We start from the raw sequence: 19,218 nt of genomic DNA on the forward strand, positions 1-19,218 counted from the left end.
GTCTGATGGTGGGTGATGTTATATCTGGAGGGGTTGGAGTCTGATGGTGGGTGATGTTATATCTGGAGAGGTTGGAGTCTGATGGTGGGTGATGTTATATCTGGAAGTGTTGGAGTGTGATAGTGGGTGATGTTATATCTGGAGAGGATGGAGTCTGATGGTGGGTGATGTTATATCTGGAGGTGTTGGAGTCTGAAGGTGGGTGAAGCTTTTCTCAGGTTCTTGGACTGTGCTGTAGATTGGAGTTTAGTCCTTGCTGGGTAATTTCACAAGACTGAGGTCATGTTATCCCCTGAGCAAATGTACTAACTCATGTAGCTTTACATGGATAAAAAAAAACTGCATTCAGCATGAAACAAAAAAACATATTTTCAAGACTTTAATTTTGAATAAAAAGTTTATGCTTACCCTCTAAAGCCACATTAGGACATGTCAAGTTTTAAATGGGCAGCAAGAGTTCCTCAAATACTTTTGTTTTGATCAAATTCACAATGTCAGTTATTTTTACAGACTGCTGCCTCATCAATATTCTGGCACCTTTTACCTAAACTGACCAGTAGAAATAACACCAGGTTACTCTAATCCCATGGGAACAGCCATCAGTGGCGGATATAGAAAGTTTTACATGAGTTGGCAATGGAGTGGCAGAGAATATTAGGAGGGTAGAATGTGTGGTGATTACAGATAAGTGAGTGAGGAATTTAGACCAAATTCAAGTCTCCTGTTTTATAAAGCACTAGACTGATAACAATATTTCATACAGCAGTAATGTTTTGTAGTTCTGATCAGTAAAAGCTACATGACAGCAATGTATAAAATGAGTAGCCATTACCATCTCTGTAATTTATATTGCAATTTCATATCCTGTACGAATTTATCATAAATATTACAAAAATTACAAAAATATTACAAAATATTACAAAGGTCTTGCAGTAAAGGATATATGACAGGAAGAATAATCCCAGTATTTAAAGCAAGCATTTACCAGTACAGTATAAACCATACTCACCTCATGAGAAAATAAAAATTCAGACTGAAAATCAAAATTACACCACTTTCAAATGCAACAATACAAACATACTTTATATATAGAATTATTTAAAGATGGATAATAACATTATTTGCTGTTGTTTTCAGATAATTTATGTTGTTTGCTAAAGAAGAACTTAGGAAAAGGGCTGTAATTATATTTATTTAGTCAGTTGACTTTATTGTATTATTTGCTTCAGAAATAACTTACACTCCATGTGTAACAGTGATACAGACATAATGAACTATGCCATTTGCATAGCCTACTGTGGGGAGACTTTTGTTTTGGTGCTGTTCACTGTGGCGTACTCTACTTCCTCTCCTTGATTAAGAGCCTTTGGCAGTTGAACAGTGGAGTAGAGCACTTCCTGTGTGTGGGAGTGTGTGAAATGAACACTGGAGTAGTGAACTTCATCCTGATCATCTGAAGATACTGTGGAGTCACAGGTCTTAGTCAGGGCTGAGATATTATCATATACAGGAGCAGTGTCATGCTGAAAGAGAGAGAGAGAGAGAGAGAGAGAGAGAGAGAGAGAGAGAGAGAGAGAGAGAGAGAGAGAGAGAGAGAGAGAGAGAGAGAGAGAGAGAGAGAATGAAAAGGTTTCTCTGGAAGTAACAATAATCAACATAAGCACTAATGCTGGCTGCACAGTCCACTATGACATGAGACCCATTAAGAACAACTGCAGTGATCTGTTGAGTCCCTCATTTAAACTCACATTTGTGCTGGTCTCCTCACTCCTTCTGCTGACAGCTGCAGATCCCCTCCTGGTGGAGAACCACAGTAATAACATCACCAGCATCACACTCAATTCTCCTGCATTAATCTAAGCCCTCTACAGTTACTACAGTCTGGGGAAAGTGAATTTAACCCTGTTGATACTGTGTGACCCTATATTGTAAACATCAGAGCAAAGACTCTCTGGACTGAGCAGGAAACAGCCTACAGCATTGGCAGGGTGTGTAATATCAATGTGGCTTCAGCTTCTTACCTCATCCATAGACAGACAGCAATGAGAGTCAGAAAGAAAACCACAGTGACTCCAGAAGCTGCGTATGTCCCAGCTGGGTTCCCTGCATCAGGAAGTAGAGGGCAGCATGTTAGACAGACGTGTGAACATTCTCGCGATAGAGAGGTGAAAACAAACCAGAACAGATGCTCTATGAAACTGCTCATTAGTGTGCTAGTAAAATTTCTTTCTTTAACCACTGTAGCCATTGAATTCGACCCATAATGTACCTGTTGGAACTGAATATTCTGACGAGTCCATTGATCCAAATTGGTTCTGAGCTGTGCAAAAGAAAAGTCCAACTGCTCCTGTAGCCAAAGTTAAATTGGTGCTGTTTCCCAACAGTATAACACCACTTCCTGTCTTCTTGTACCAGGAGTAATTACTGATGGGGTTGGAGTCACTGTAGCACAGCAGTGTCACCGAGTCACCAGACACACGGTCAGTAACAGACGGAACTCTGGGAGGGTCTGAGTAGGAGAACAGGAATTAAAATAAATACGCTTAAAATGTCATTTAACTTATTATATTCATAACACAAGAGGATAACACAAAGCAAACTGCACCTACATAACACATCCAGCAGGGTGGTGGTGGAGTTGTGCTGTCCCAGCTGGTTGTGAGCGGTGCAGTAGTAGAGTCCACTGTGCTGGGAGCTGATGTTGGAGATGCTGTAATTCTGGCCTGTTGGCAGCAGTGTGTCTGCAGCTGCTCTCTGCTTAAACCAGGAGTAGGTGAGAACAGGAGGGTTTGCCTCACTGCTGCAGGTCAGAGTCACTGAATCTCCTTCCACTCTCTCTCCAGAGGGAACCATCAATGCTCTGGTGTTTCTAGGGGGATCTGAAAACAAACACTCAGTGTTAAAATTAAAGCTCAACTCTAAATCCAAACAAACCTTAATATCTGTAACTTTATATATACATATATATTAATGGCCCTATTTTTGGGGTGTTTATCAACTATCCTGATAAGTGTCATCTGTGTCATGAACTCGGGTCACCTTCCTAATGTGCAGATCGCCATACACCTACCTGGAAACTCACCAGCTTCTGATTCACACTCTATTCAACACACACGATCCAGTTCTCCTGAATGATCACCTGTCCTACCTCTGCCCCGCCTTCCACCCTCTCTCCTCCAATCACCTTCCTCCCTCTCTCCTCCAATCAGCTTCCTCCCTCTCTCCTCCAATGATGTTCCTCCCTCCCTCCTCCAATCATCTTCCTTCCTCAGCTCTTCATATACCATTGGAAGGTTGCTGGTTCAAGCCCCACCACTGCCAGGCTTCAACTGTTGGGCCCCTGAGCAAAACCTTTAATCCTCAATTGCTCACGTTGTACTCAGTCATAATTGTAAGTTGCTTTGGATAAAAGCGTCAGCTAAATGTAAAATGAAAGAACATTCGACTATTCCGACTTGCTTTGTTGCAGCCGCACTGTTTACCTTTGTAGCTCATTTTCGTGTTTAGACTGCCGCTATTTGATCTCTCAGTGTCCTCAGGATTTGTCTGCGTTACACTCTCTCTCTGTAGGGGGGCTTCTACTCTCTACAATTGTCCGTGTTTTTCGATGCAGCCTGTCTGTGTTTAATTAATGTCAGGGGTTTTATAGCATCAATTGTCATTCAGAACTCTGGTAATTCTCTATTTTATATTGATATCGAAGTGCTCATTGTCAGACTTATTTTACAGTGGGCATGTGTTACTAAATGGTTTTGAACCCAGTTTGAGTCAGTTGTAGTTGCTTCCAAAATTAAAGTCGCTTAATGTATGGGCTGTTTTTTCTAGCCTCTTTATAACACTAGACACTCTGACAGTGTTGTGACCTGGGCAGGGTATTTAAATATATAAACACAGCACATATACTGTGCATCCATACATATATACTTCACATGTACAGTATTAATCATACCTTATATGTATTTATATGTTACATTTAAAACATGTTGAATATGTTGTTTCATTAGGGTATAAACTGCACCTACATAACACAACCAGCAGGGTGGTGGTGGAGTTGTGCTGTCCCAGCTGGTTGTGAGCGGTGCAGTAGTAGAGTCCACTGTGCTGGGAGCTGATGTTGGTGATGCTGTAATTCTGGTCTGTTGCCAGCAGTGTGTCTGCAGCTGCTCTCTGCTTAAACCAGGAGTAGGTGAGAACAGGAGGGTTTGCCTCACTGCTGCAGGTCAGAGTCACTGAATCTCCCTCCACTCTCTCTCCAGAGGAAACCATCAAAGCTCTGGTGTTTCTAGGGGCATCTGAACACAAACACACACTGTTAACATTAAAACTAAACTCTCATACACAGTCTGGTTAAGAGATTCTTATACATTCAGAAGTTATAGTTGATAACTGTGAAACTACAACAGATAGCATCATCACCATCATGAGCTGTAGTAGTAAGTATTGATTGTAGTGATGTTTCTGGTTTATGATTAACTGACTTTATTAAATGCATCAAGACATCATGATTTTCATATGTAAATTCTCCACTCACACACAGGAGGAGAGAGGAGGTTCTCATTGCCTTCAGTAGCACAGCTATAACTGACTGCATCCCTAACTGCAGATACAGAGCAGGAGACAGATGTGCAGTGAGACACACGCTGTCCGTTCTTGTACCAGATGTAGGTGGGGTTGTAGGGCAGAGTGCAGGTGGAGCTGCAGCTCAGTGTTACTGTCTGTCCCTCTGATCCTGGGACTGCTGGAGAGTCCACATTCACCTTCAGGCCTGTATGGGAGACTCTCATAAGTGTCTTCAGGGCTCAACACACAGATGGTGAACCATGTGACACTGCCAGACACAGAATACTTATCTTACCTGTGACAGAGAGAGACACACCAGCAGAGCTGTCTGTGTGTATCATGTAGGGGGCTTTAAATCGGAGGAGATATTCTGCTGAGTCAATCTCTGTGAGATGTTTCAGTCTTAGTGTGTTCACATTAGCTCTGTGACTGAAAACCTCCACTCGGTCATCAGCATGACTCAGCTCTTTGACCTGTGGGTGGAGTCTGGCGTACCAGGCAGGTTGGGGGGTGGGCTGCTGATCCGGGAAGGTGTAGTAACCGCGTATGTCCACTGATGAACCAATCAGAGCACAGATGCTCTGGGTGACGTAAGTTACACTCCAGCAGCTGTCCTTTCCATAAACACCTGTAACACATAAACTGAGTAAATCATAGCTGAACAAGCAGACTACCAGTTCTTTTAAAGTCAGTTGTATATAATCAGAAGCTGGGAGACAAGACTTGTCTTGTGTCACTTGTCTTGTTCTCAGGGAAGTTGTGCCAAGTTTCCAGTGGGCCCTTTCATGAATGACCTGTTTTTAAAAAGGGCAAGTAATGTCAGTATATTTTGTGCATGTTTATACAATTACATATCAGGCTTTATTGTGTTCCTAAGTGTCTGCATGAACACTACTTATAAGTGCAGTTACAGTATAGACCCCTCCTTTACGCCCTCATCCATGTGATGCCTCTCGCCATGTTTGATGTGTTGTTGTCCTCGGTTAACGTGTCACCGTGTGTGTTGTGTTTACACTCCTTTCCTCACATGTTGCCATGTCCCCCTTTATTACTCATTAGTGTGTCTCCAGCTTCACCTGTTCCTCATTTCCATCCCTGTGAATATTCCTTCGGTTTCCAGTTTTTATTTACTAAGTAATTTACTGTTTATTTACTAGGTTTTATTACCAGTTATGATTGACTATGTGGATGATGGTCAATGTGTAAAGGCTTTAGCATTTAAATGGTCCTCTTATTTTTACTTTTACTTTTATTCTTTTACTTAAACTTTTGCCATTAAAAGACTTTTGTGTCTTTGTTTGGTTGTTTGGTTGTTTTGAGACTCACGCCTGCATCCTGTCACAGTAAGAGTCTAATAAAAAATGTAACACTTGCTCTTTGGTCAAAACCAGGTCACCCATGAAAGAGGCCAACAGAGATTATTATTATTATTATTATTATTATTATTATTATTATTAGTTACATTTATATAGCACCTTTCTCAAACTCAAGGTTGCTTTACAAATATTGCTTTTTTTTCTTTTTTTTTCCAAGAACAGCAGTGGTTGATTAAAACTTCCAACTGCCAATAATATGTATGTAAACATAAACACAGTGGATTTAAAAATTAAACGCAGTGATTTATGGAAAAACATGTAAAAAAAAAAAAAAGATTCCAAAAATACCTTAAACACTTGAAAACTCTTAAATTGAAATATATCTAAAAATGCTGTAGTTGTCTTATGTCTTAGCCATATGTGACTCAGCATGAGTTCACTGTAATCTAGTAGAAGTTGCCAGTGACACAGAGTGAGTGCAGTTTAAAGTGAGGACAAGAGCAAGAGACAATGAGAACACAAACAAAACACACTGATGTAGTACTGCTGAACCAGCTAGCCAGTGCCCACAAATGTATAGAGACCTCAACAGTGAAAGGTGCTTCCCAGCTACTTATAAACATGTAGGCAGAACCAGCAGCAAAAAACAGCAAAAACAAACAATCAAACAAACAAACTTTTTATCTGATAGAAGCTGCCAGTAAGGTGCTGACAGAGTGATGAGAGTTTAAAGTGAGGATCTTACAGACAGCAGGAGAGCGGAGCTCCTCATATCCTCTTACAGCACAGGAGTAGCTGCCTGCATCCTCACTACTGCCATACACATACAGTCCATTAGTGTTCTGGTTATATACAGGCTGTCCATTCCTGTACCAGATGTAGGTGGGGTTGTTGGGCAGCGTGCAGGTGGAGCTGCAGATCAGGTGCTTTCGACTACTTCTGTCTGATACTGTAATCTTCAGATCTGCAAGTGATTATAAAAAAATGTCTGGTGCTATTTTTAATGAAAAGAAAATTATTATAGCTTACTAAACTTATTTTTAAATTATACAACATTACCTGTGACAGAGAGAGATACTCCAGGATGTCCAGTGTATTTCCCCGCAGTACTATCAGTGTGGAATCTGAACCTGTATGTGTGAGCGTCACTCTCTCTCAGGTGAGTGACTGTCATACTACAGTCATTCTGGAAGCTCTGTCTATACTGCACTCTCCCCTCATACTCCTCTTCCTCTCTCACATCCACAGGTTCAACACCAACCTGCTGCTCTGTAATGAACCAAAATGATTTTGTGACCTTCTGGTTATTAGGGTAGGTATAGTAACAGTGCAGGTCCACAGATGAGCCAATCAGAGAGCAGATTTTCTGGCTATAGTAAGTCACACTCCAGTATCTCCAATTATCTGTAGAAACACCTGAAACAGAAACACTAAATGAAAAACAACTGAAACACATCAGTGTTATAGCAATAATACTCTGAAACCAGTACCAGTCAGCAATGTACCACATGAGTGTTTCCTCTAATCAGATACTTTTAGTGAGACAATGAGAATGCAGTTTAAAGTAAGGCCCAGAATTCATAAGTATTTGCCTAAGCAGTATTTATAAGAGCATGTACAGTATAATTATCTTATAAAAGTGTGTTACTAACAACTGCTCTTTGATCAAAACCAGGTCGCCCATGAAAGAGGCCAGTAGAGGTTGACTAAATGTACACAGGGAACAGGATTGTAGTACAGTCAGTCAGCTGGCCTAAGAGAACAGTAGTAATACCAGCAGTGATACATTATAGCTAACTGACTGTGAAATGTTAGGTACAGATATACAGTAGATGTACTTAATAAAGTGATCATTTAGTGTGTAAATAAAACACAAATACATGACTGAAATATACTTACCGACACCTGCAAAACAGAAACAAAAATATATCAGCAATTAAGTAGCATCAAGGTCTCCCAGCCATTGCTAATCTAACAGTAGATGCTAGTGAGTTTCTGACAGAGTGATGAGAGTTTAAAGTGAGGCTCTTACAGACAGCAGGAGAGCGGAGCTCCTCATATCCTCTTACAGCACAGGAGTAGCTGCCTGCACCACTATAGTCATACATATACAGTTCATTAGTGTCCTGGTTATATACAGGCTGTCCATTCCAGTACCAGATGTAGGTGGGGTTGTTGGGCAGCGTGCAGGTGGAGCTGCAGTTCAGTGTGGTTCTCCATCTATATGTGTTTGGTCTCGTAACCTTCAGATCTGCAAGTCATTTTAATTAAGAAGCTTTGGTGTTATATTTATAAATAGTATATAGTTAACTAATCTTATGTGATTACGTGTGACAGACAGAGATGCTCCAGGTTCACCACTGTATTGACTGTATTAGTAATATTAGTAATGAAAATGTTAGCTTTTAAACCAAGCCCAATAAATGTGTAGGAAATATGCATAAGATTTATTGATCATATATATATACTCACTGAGCTCTTTTTTAGAAACACCTGCTTTAGGTAAGTGTACAGTCAGAGACTATATATAACCCATCTGTGGTGATGCACAGTTGGTCTTAACCATCTTCATTATCAGTGGTTATTTTCTGACTGCAGAACCAGATGGATGGTGAACCAGTCTCAACTCAGCAATGACAATGACACATGTAAACCAGTAACACACCCATGTCTGATAAACTTGTACAAACGCAGCACAATCATAACTACATTTATGTCCATCAGTATTCAGTATTAGTCTAACTAAGATCCAACTGCAAGACACGTTTGCTTAGTAAGTTCAGACTATGCTGCTGTGAGTGCAGATGGTACAGTGAAGGGACTGGTGTTTGCTCAGCTATTGTAAATGGTTCTGTCCAGTTTCTTACATACACACTATTGTAAATGTAGTCAGTATCACTGCTCTGTTGAAACTGTTTCACCACCTTCCTTCTGTGTGTACTAGTAACAGAGAATCAGGTGAATTATCCCAGCATGAAATATCACACAATCTCATGTCAGCTCTGACCAGACTGGACTGGAAGGGATAAAATGACTGAATAATTAAAAATGTAATAATATCCATATAAAAAGAATAACACACATGTGACATGCAAATATATAGCTTAAGATGGATTGTCTTAATATGGCGAATATTGAATAATACTGAACTTCTGTATTAGCATTGAGATGTCTTGCATACTGAGTGTGTGTGTGTGTGTGTGAGAGAGAGAGAGAGAGAGAGAGAGAGAGAGAGAGAGAGAGAGAGAGTGTGTGTGTGTGTTCTATGTTTTAAGTTTGTTATTACCTGTAATAGTTAGAGTAACTCCAGATGAAGCAGATATCCATTTATTCCTCCATGTTCTAAATCTGAAGTTATAAACTCCAGAGTCACTTACTTTCACGTTGTTCATTGTCAGTGTACAGTCATTCCACTGTGTGCTTACAGACACTCGTCCTAAATATTGAGGATCTTTACTCAGGTCTTGTGGTTCTCCATCAGATCTCTGGACCTGATACCACTCTCTCGGTCTGTCACTGGAGGAACTAGATGTATATTTGCAGGGGATTTTTACTGTAGATCCAGTAAGAGCACAGAGGCTCCGAGAGGAGAGAGTTACACTCTCCTGAGACTGAGCTCCTGAAACACACACACACACACACACACACACACACCAGGATTATAGGGGTGAGTTCACACTCTTATCTTTATCTGAGTGTGAATGTCATGGTGTGAATGCTGCTGCTGCTGCTGCTGATGATGAATACAAACACACATTGGCATTAGAACCACAAACAGGACTCTGCAGTTTAAAGAACATACAAAGCAGTGCACTGTTGCAACATAAACAAATAGATACTGGCGATGGAGGCATGCAATTTAAAGGTGCAAGGAGGTGGATTTTGTAACAAATCTTATATCCATTGTGATCTTTATATATTTATTATTTTCTCATTTTTTTCTGAAGTGATTTTTTAAAAGGCTCAATTCTGGTTGACGTGAATCAGATCTTATCTGAGGAAAATGTTAGAGAAAAATTAAATGGTGGCTTGAAAGGGCAGTGGTGATTTGCAGAGAGATCAGAGAGAAATATAAATAGAGATTTCACAAAAAGGTTTACCTGCCAGTAAGATGAGCAACACTGCTACTGAAATATTTCCTCCCATTACAAATATCACAGTATTCCCCTTTGGACAAAATGTATTTAAGTTTAGTTTTTATTTTTAATCTGTACTGTATTCATATGTAATTAATATATTCTCCAAACTAAGCTTGGTCCTCTGCTAAGACTAGAATGATGATACAGTTACAAATTTGTAAGAATATTTCTAAGAATAAGTCAGAGTTGGGGTTCATTTTAAGGTAAGGACTAATATCAGGGTTCACTTTTGTACTCTTTCTTACAACTTTATTCAAGCAGAATCTAATGACATCTCTCTCACTTGTTGTAATTCCCTGCAGGGTTTTGTGAGATCACGCTCACATCTCTTGGCATGTGCAGTCTGTCACTCCCTTCTACTCTGTTCATCACTGGTCAGTGTGTGACCACAAGACTACTGCTGACAGGAGATTATTGCAATGGCTCATTCTCAGCACAGCAGTTACACAGGCATGAAAGAGGCATGGAAGTGGTATCAGAATCAGAATCAGAATTTGCCAAGTACAAAGTGTACATAGAATTCTCTTGGTGTTTAAATAAGATTAAGTACACTAAGATAAAATAAAAAAGATAAACTTCATAAAAACAAAATCTAAACTATATATACACACTATATGTAACCTGTATATGCATGACTACATATAAACTATATATCTTATACATAAACTATGTATAACATAAAAGACAAGTGCATTCACGCGCACACACACACACACACACACACACAAACACACACGCACACACACACAATTTGTTCTGCAAAGCAAACTCCATTAACAGCCTTAATGTCACGCCCCCCTCCTCAGCTCTCTCTCTCACGTGATGGGACATTCCACGTGGCTTTGTGTTTGTTTTCCCTCGTGTAGGCGTGTCTCCACGTGTCCTTTGTTTACTTCCCTGTTCCCACATTTCCACACCACCCTTATTAGTGATTTTCCCCGCTTTCATCTGTGTCTAGTTCCTTCCTAATCAAATACCACGCTGTTAGTATTTACCCTTGTCCATTATTATTGTCATGTTGTGTAACTGTTGTGTGTCCCTTTGTGTAAGTTCGTACTTGTATGTTGTGTTTTTTTCACGGTGTGCCCCGAGAGCCAAAGGGCGAGGTGCAGGACGCACAGACTCCATCGACGTGGATAAACATTTATTAACACACAAAAACAATGCACTCACATACAACATCAACGATGAACACGAAAACATTTAACAATGACGATGCTAACATTAACATCAACAACGACCAACGATTCTGCACACTATGAAGAGGGTTTAAATACATACAAACAAGGTGCAGGTATGTGCAGGCGTGGTTACAGACAAACAAAACCCTCCCACTGCACGCTGCGGGCCAAACCACGTGATTAGTGAGAGGCGAGCGTTCCGTTACAGTTCTCGACTTCTACTTTCGTTTACATTAAACAATAATTCGCTTGCATCCTACCTCATCACACTTAAACATAGTTAGGACCTATTTTATATTCTTTATCCAAGACCATCCAGGGTAATTGTCTTATTATATCAATATACAGTATAAAATATGTTGTTATATAATTCAGATTAGACATTTTGAGTTCATTTCAACGGTTACGCAAAAAAGGAGATTGACCATCAGCAGTTATGTATGTGCATACATGTGGAGTATTAATTTGTTTTAGCCTATTATTAGTAGAATATCAAAGCATATAAAAAATTCAGCAGACTGTGCATGGGCATTAACAACACATTGTAGCCACCTCTAGACAACTCTTTGCTACCTCTGGGACTCCCCAGTTAAAACGTCCTAGAACCGCCTCTGCATGAAGGTGTGGTGTGCTGTGATAGCCACAAAGGAATACAATACACTTTAATACAATTAAAATATTCAGTATGGAACTTTGTACAATTTTGAATAGACACACACACACAAACACACACACACACACTAATATTAAAATCTTCAGTTTAGATGTGCAGGTAGTGGGAATTTCCAGGTGCAGAAAGTTATTTGAGATCTCAAATTGTTTGCAATTATTAAAAAATCTGGGATTTTTCTTAAGTAGCTTTTCACATATTTTAGCTATACCCACCTGTTGAAATTAATAAAGTTTCTACCCTATTCAAGTTCCCACAAATGTACATCAATTGTGTGTATATATACACGGGATAACATGATGAATATCCGATGCCAATAGAACACCATTAGAGCTTCATATCTTTACTCTCTTCACTCCAGCCAACCACAACATCGCGAGCTCATCAGGTAGGCACCTCTTTTTGGTAGGGACACGACACTTCCAGGAGGCTCAACAGTGAGATCTGGTGTCTCAGTCTCACCCCCTCCAAGCTCCCTTTAAACCAAGCTCTACCTCTTAAACACTGTGCCACTCACAAAGACACACACGTCTTAAACACTGTGCCACTAATAAACACAACTGCACCTCTTAAACACTGTGCTAATATTACTGTAAAAACCATGATGGCCTTTCCGGTGACTAAGGCCATACCCAGCCCCACTGGCACCATTAATGCACGCTCAGTGCTGCCAGTTCCACTTGGCTATTACCTTTAAGCATTCTCTAACACCAATCCACCCTGGGCTGCCTGGTGACTAAAGCTGGCACCATCAATGCCTCCTCAATGCCACCAGTTCCATCTGGATCTACCACTTTACACCATGACATGACAGCCTCATCCATTCTGCCTTTATGGGGCATTACCCCAACCAGACTGAGCTCTCCTTATCCACAACCACTGACTAGCCCTTTCAGCTACTTCTGACAACTCCTTCACAGCTACTGCCAAATCTGTGCCGAACTGCACAAGTTATAATGTGGCAGACTTTGTGACAAATCCCCTAACACCTGTCTCTACTGGTCTTATATGTGCCTCCCACCTGCGTTCTCTCACCTCAGACACTGCATCTTCAAATGAAACTGTAAGCTCTCAAAATTAAAGCATCCGGATTTTTTTATTTTATTTTATTATTTTTTTTATGAGTACCACACCATGTCCAGCCTCAGCGAGGTTAACACAGTACATTGTGGGACCTGTAGTTGTTTTATTTACATCAACAAACAATTTCCAGTCTCGTCCTTCACCCCATCTACCAATATTTAAAGCCAATGCTCATTCTCCAACACGCTCCACTTCTCATACAAACCTAATCGCTTTATTAGAAATTCCACTCAGCAATCTCTAGACATTTACTATCAAACACTATAACACTCTTAAGATCTTGATTGTGTCTCCACATGTGACAAACTAAACTTAGACGCTGATAAAATATGCTTCAGCGTGCCAAACCCCACACATAATTTACACTTAGGGTCTTGGCCTACCCACTGTCCATTGTCAAAGCAATATCATGCGTGCCCAAAAAACAAAGGAAAAAATAAAGGAAATATTCAAAGTTTACCTGCCAGTAACATGACGATTGTTGCTACTGTAATATTTCCTGATGTTCGGAAAGACATGTTTCACACACTGGTTCACACCGGTCACACAGAAGTGATACTTGGAGCTCCAATAAGTATTAACTTTAGGCTAAATACTAAATTTAAGCCTTAAATGAAGGTCTCTGCTACTTTCTTGTGTTCCTGAGTATAACGGCCGTGACCTCAGTCCTGCTCCTCCTCACCCATCCTACACTGGGAAGATGTTGTGATCTTGGTTACTGTCAAACAGCAAAGACACGGAAAGTGTGTTGTGCATTTAGCAGAGCGTTTGTTCATCACACCCCCCCCCCCCCCCCTATTTTTAGCTTATAACTTCTTCCTTTTTCTGTTCTCAAGACCACAAAACTCATTCAAGTGTGAGAAACCTTTTTTCCTTCTTGTTTTTCTACTCATTTGCTTTGTTTGTTTACTGATAAGTTAAAGATGTACTAGTCTGCCCTGGTATCAGGCTTGGCCTCTCCTGTGTCCTGCATCATTTGTTACATCAGATGCCACATCTATCACTTCTGTCAAAGTCCCTGAGGTCAGGTTTGAGTTTGATCAGACTGACTGGTAATGGAATTCTGGGTATTTCTTCTACCGATTGACCATAAATTATGTCTTTGGTCGTTATGACTGCCCAGAGCTCGTAGTCACATACGTTAGTCCAGACTTTCCTATAGCAGAAGCTGTGAATATATTTAGGTCAAATGTCATCAAACAGGAACTCAGCAGCCATATAGATGAGAGGTGGGCTTATCTTACACTATCAGACAGTAGAGTGTGAATACAGACTGACATTTATACCACTTTAGTCTTGGTATGCCCAACTCATACCAGTCAAACACACAGCTGCTGTACTGAACACTTATATGAAGATACAAGAATTTTTATTTTGTCATGTTTACTATGGTGAGTAAATAAAGCTTGAAACCACTTTTTCTATTGTAGCCACTTAATTTGAAGAAACAGGAGATGAAATATAAAACAGAAATGAAATATAAAATCCAGAGTTTGTTGTTTCCAGATTTTCTTTTGTAAACTGTTTTTGAAGTAAATAGTATATATGAAATATATATATATTAATGTATTATAATTTCTTACACGTCTCTGTACATCATATTCTATGAGAATACGTAAATAAACAAGAACCACGTGGTGGCCCAAACTACACGGACACTGACGAGGGGGACCGTTACACTTTGTAACAGTATGCGAGTAATTAATGAAGCAAACTGACTTTGTTGACTTTAAGTTTGTCTGTGCTGGCAAACTCAGGAAACAAATATTGACTTGTCACTACCACAATCTTTAGCGGTTGCTTCACAATTAGATTTTATTTTTAATTATAAGGTTTTCATAATAGAATTGTACATTAAACATGTTTTTTCTAATGTTCTCTTTCTTTAAGGTAATGATTTTTATTCTGATTAAAACAATATGTAACGGTCAGGGCCACCTGCTAGACTGCCCTCGGTGGCCAATAGAAGGCAGAGACTTCCGTAACGGTAATCACGCACAACCAGCAGCCCGAGTCTGATGTTCCTTAAGGGAAGTGCTCCCTCTGCTGGGGGAGGAGAGGAACGTTCCTTGATTAATGGCTGGTTATTTGATTTGTAGTCCGCCACAGAGCATTAGCTCAGGACAGACATTAACCTACTGGAGAATAAAATTAACTTTATAGAACTAAAGACAAACAAACACAGGCATAAGGAATATATATTGGAAAGTGACTATATTCAGTGTCCATCAAATAGAAATGATCAAGCAGTTTATTATTTCAGTGTAAAAAGAGCTACAGCTCTCAGTTTGTTTGGTAGTGAGATAAAATTTACAAAGTGAGCCTGAACAATTTTATTCCACTATATGTATTAGTACATTTGTTACAATTGGAATCAATTTTTGTATGTGTTAGAATTTTTATTAGATCTAGAATTTGTTTGGAATCAGTCTTATAAGTGTACTATAGATATTTATTTGGGGCATAGATTTGTGTCAAGCTGTTCTATTATACCTTGTTTAGACTGTCCAGGAAGAGCTGGTACAGTGAGATTTTTATTTCCCTCTAAAATCACAGGCTGCGTGTACCTCACATGACGAAGCGTACACCATGTATTACTGATATAAGAAAGCAGCCTATCACAGATGGTGCTTCATATTTTTGATGGAGATTCTTCCTGGAAATAATTCCACACCACAGAACGGACTTTCTTAAGTGATCCTTCCATTATGTTATGGTTTGTCATTTTCCAACTTGGCTAATTATGTGCTGTTATCTCTCCACTCACTGAAACCCTTGAACTGGGATGCATTTATAATACTTTCAAACTATCTGGGAATTTGTAGGTGAACTATTCTGGTATTTGGGAAAAGCGGATTAACTTGGTATATGTAGCAATCACAGGTTGAAGCAGCAGGTTTCAGTAACATTTTGACATGTTTTAACACCTTGTCTAAAACAGATCAGCCTTGATTTTGAGATTGATTCTGAGTGTGGTCCAGGGTTCTGAGTGTGCTTCAGGGCTGGACTCTGAGGAGTCTTACGGAACCACGTCGGACTACCGGGACTGGTACAATGAAGTCCAGTATTTGGAGTCGGAGTCCGCAGGGTCCTACTACCCTTCCATGGACTACAATGAGGGCTACATGGATTATGAAAGGACTGAGTACAGCGACGTTAGTCTGCCGTCAGACTCTGAGTTCAACTGCGGGAAGGATCCTTCGATGGAGGTGGAGGAGGTCCTTTATGGAGACGCTCCCTTGGACAGCGACACAACGTCTGCAGACTACCATCGCGACTACCAGGGCTCTGGTACCCAAGCTTCCGTCCAAGGCGCCGCCCAGGGCACGCCGCTCTGAGGCATGCAAGATGCCTCATGTGACTTTCAGAGAGGTGTCGTCGTTGTCCGAGGAGGAAACTCCCGGAGACAGGCAAAGTAGCTGGTGCGCCTCCTGAAATGAGTGCGCAGAAGTCACCGCCCCCTAAATCGGCGAGGGGCGATCTCCCACAGGCAGGTTGGACTTCAGCCCAGCCGACGACTGGGGAACAGGCTGGGGTTCTTGCCGGCTTCCCTGGACTCTCTAGCAATCCTCGATGTAGTTTAATACGTGTCCCTGTCACTGTGTCTGTCCCCATAACATTGCCTGTGCCAATCGCTTTGTCCCCCTTTGTGTCAGTGCCTGTACCTGTCAGTGTGTCTGTTCCCGTATCTGTCGTTGTCCTGGTACATGTCCTTCGACCCTCTGTCGTGTTCGCGCTGGACTGTATCGGGTCGCTCGGTCCTCCGGCTTCGCCATTTGGCGTTGTTTTCGGGGCTGTAGCCCGATAGGCTGGCACGTTGCTGGCAAGTCGCGCCGTTGGGGAGGGGCTCTGTCACGGTATGGCCCCTCCTCCAAAACATCTCCCCGTGTGTGTTTGTGGGTGTGTGTGTATGTTTGTCCATGTGTCCACACCCTCCCTCTGTTCCACACCTGATCCTTCTTATGTGTCATAAAAGTCTATCGTTTACGTGTTACTGTCAGTCTTTAACAATGATAGCGTGTGTGCTGTGTCTCCTGTGTTTTATGTGTTAATAACCATACACTGCAGATTAAAATTTGAGAACAACACACAATTTCCTAAATGTCAAGGTCACTGTGAAGTGCTATTTAACTTATTTAATGTTGTAATTCTTACTTTGTACTATATATAGCTAGACAAACAATTTCACTCAAAATGTCACATTTTGCATTTACTTCATGACATGCTCTAGTAAAAAGTGTTACATTTCCTTCCAAAAAGTGATTTTTTTGGTTTTAATATATTGAGGCATTTTATTTAACAAAATTCTATTTTGAACAATTTTTTTTACTGATGCATGCTTTCCAAAACAGTGAATTCTTCTTCTTTGATTTTACTTAACATATACACTTATGTATATGTAATTATTTTTTTCCAAGTCTTAACATGAAACCAAATTTTAAGATTAAATAAAAGATGTAAAATTTTAGGATTTAAAATAGCTGGCCAGTAGGTATAAGCATTTTCTATAACTAGTAAAATTGCTTTGGCCTCTGTCAAGATTTTTAGTTTTATTTATTTATTTATTTTTGAGGGAGAATGAGAGTCAGAAACATACCCACAGTGACTCCAGAAACTGTGTATGTTCCAGCTGGGTTCCCTGCATCAGGAAGGAGAGGGCACCATGTTACACAGACGTGTGAACAGTCACAGAAGTCTTGCTGTATGACCTCATCAAACTGACACTGGAAGTGCAAGATAGTTGTCTCACTTTCTTTAATCACCATGTAGACAATAAGGCAGTGAATTCAACCCAGACTGTACCTGAAGTAAATGACCATTCTGATGAGTTAGATGATCCAAATCGATTCTGCACCACACAGTAGAAAAGTCCACTTCTTCCTGTAGCTATAGTTAAATTGGTTCCATTTACAAACAGTATGACATCACTTCCTGTCTTCTTGTACCAGGAGTAATTACTGATGGGGTTGGAGTCACTGTAGCACAGCAGTGTCACCGCGTCACCAGACACACGGTCAGTAACAGACAGGACTCTGGGAGGGTCTGAGCAGGAGAGCAAGAATTGAAATAATACATTTAATGTCTTTTTATTTTGACTGTTCATGTTTGAAAGTGGTCCATCTATGGAAATATTTCAGAAAACAGTAACATTCAGTGCACAACCTGCATGAACACAATAACTTTAAAGAGTGATATTTATAAGACTATCAGTAAAATGAATAAAACAGTTGCATAGCCACAGTGTAATGCTTCATTTGCTGCTGACTGTTCATCAGCTCACTGTTCATGGACTGTGGATGTGGGACCACCTGTTCTGTGTGTATACACATCACTTAAGGACACATTCTTAACACATCTCACAATAGTGAACCTACATAACACATCCAGCAGGGTGGTGGCGGAGTTGTGCTGTCCCAGCTGGTTGTGAGCGGTGCAGTAGTAGAGTCCACTGTGCTGGGAGCTGATGTTGGAGATGCTGTAATTCTGGCCTGTTGCCAGCAGTGTGTCTGCAGCTGCTCTCTGCTTAAACCAGGAGTAGGTGAGAACAGGAGGGTTTTCCTCACTGCTGCAGGTCAGAGTCACTGAATCTCCCTCCACTCTCTCTCCAGAGGAAACCATCAATGCTCTGGTGTTTCTAGGGGCATCTGAACACAAACACACACTGTTAACATTAAAACTAAACTCTCATACACAGTCTGGTTGAGAGATTATTATACATTCAGAAGTTATAGTTGATAACTGTGAAACTACAACAAAGAGCATCATCATCATCATGAGCTGTAGTAGTAAGTATTGATTGTAGTGATGTTTCTGGTTTAATATTAACTGACTATTAAATGCATCAAGACATCATGATTTTCATATGTAAATTCTCCACTCACACACAGGAGGAGAGAGGAGGTTCTCATGGCCTTCAGTAGCACAGCTATAACTGACTGCATCCCTGACTGCAGATACAGAGCAGGAGACAGATGTGCAGTGAGACACACGCTGTCCATTCTTGTACCAGATGTAGGTGGGGTTGTAGGGCAGAGTGCAGGTGGAGCTGCAGCTCAGTGTTACTGTCTGTCCCTCTGATCCTGGGACTGCTGGAGAGTCCACATTCACCTTCAGGCCTGTATGGGAGACTCTCATAAGTGTCTTCAGGGCTCAACACACAGATGGTGAACCATGTGACACTGCCAGACACAGAAGACTTATCTTACCTGTGACAGAGAGAGACACACCAGCAGAGCTGTCCGTGTGTATCATGTAGGGGGCTTTAAATT

At 40.7% G+C, this 19,218-nt stretch overlaps 1 protein-coding gene across 1 annotated transcript; it reads right to left on the reverse strand.

Moving 5' to 3' along the window:
- Window positions 1-170: 170 nt before the first annotated feature.
- Window positions 171-17,761, reverse strand: LOC118240482 (sialoadhesin-like). The gene is made up of 15 exons (XM_035521148.1): window positions 17,547-17,761; window positions 9,163-9,495; window positions 7,909-8,127; window positions 7,776-7,781; window positions 6,936-7,292; window positions 6,644-6,840; window positions 6,554-6,584; window positions 4,856-5,188; window positions 4,532-4,765; window positions 4,023-4,292; window positions 2,610-2,879; window positions 2,270-2,509; window positions 2,022-2,103; window positions 1,749-1,797; window positions 171-1,523 (listed from the first exon to the last, which is right to left on the reverse strand). Exons 1-15 carry the CDS (start codon window positions 17,713-17,715, stop codon window positions 1,293-1,295), a joined length of 3,021 nt encoding a protein of 1,006 aa, XP_035377041.1. The 5' UTR covers window positions 17,716-17,761; the 3' UTR covers window positions 171-1,292.
- Between the last annotated feature and the right edge of the window lie 1,457 nt (window positions 17,762-19,218).

This window comes from Electrophorus electricus, chromosome 21, assembly GCF_013358815.1.
Source record: "Electrophorus electricus isolate fEleEle1 chromosome 21, fEleEle1.pri, whole genome shotgun sequence".
NCBI classification, from domain to species: Eukaryota; Metazoa; Chordata; class Actinopteri; order Gymnotiformes; family Gymnotidae; genus Electrophorus; species Electrophorus electricus.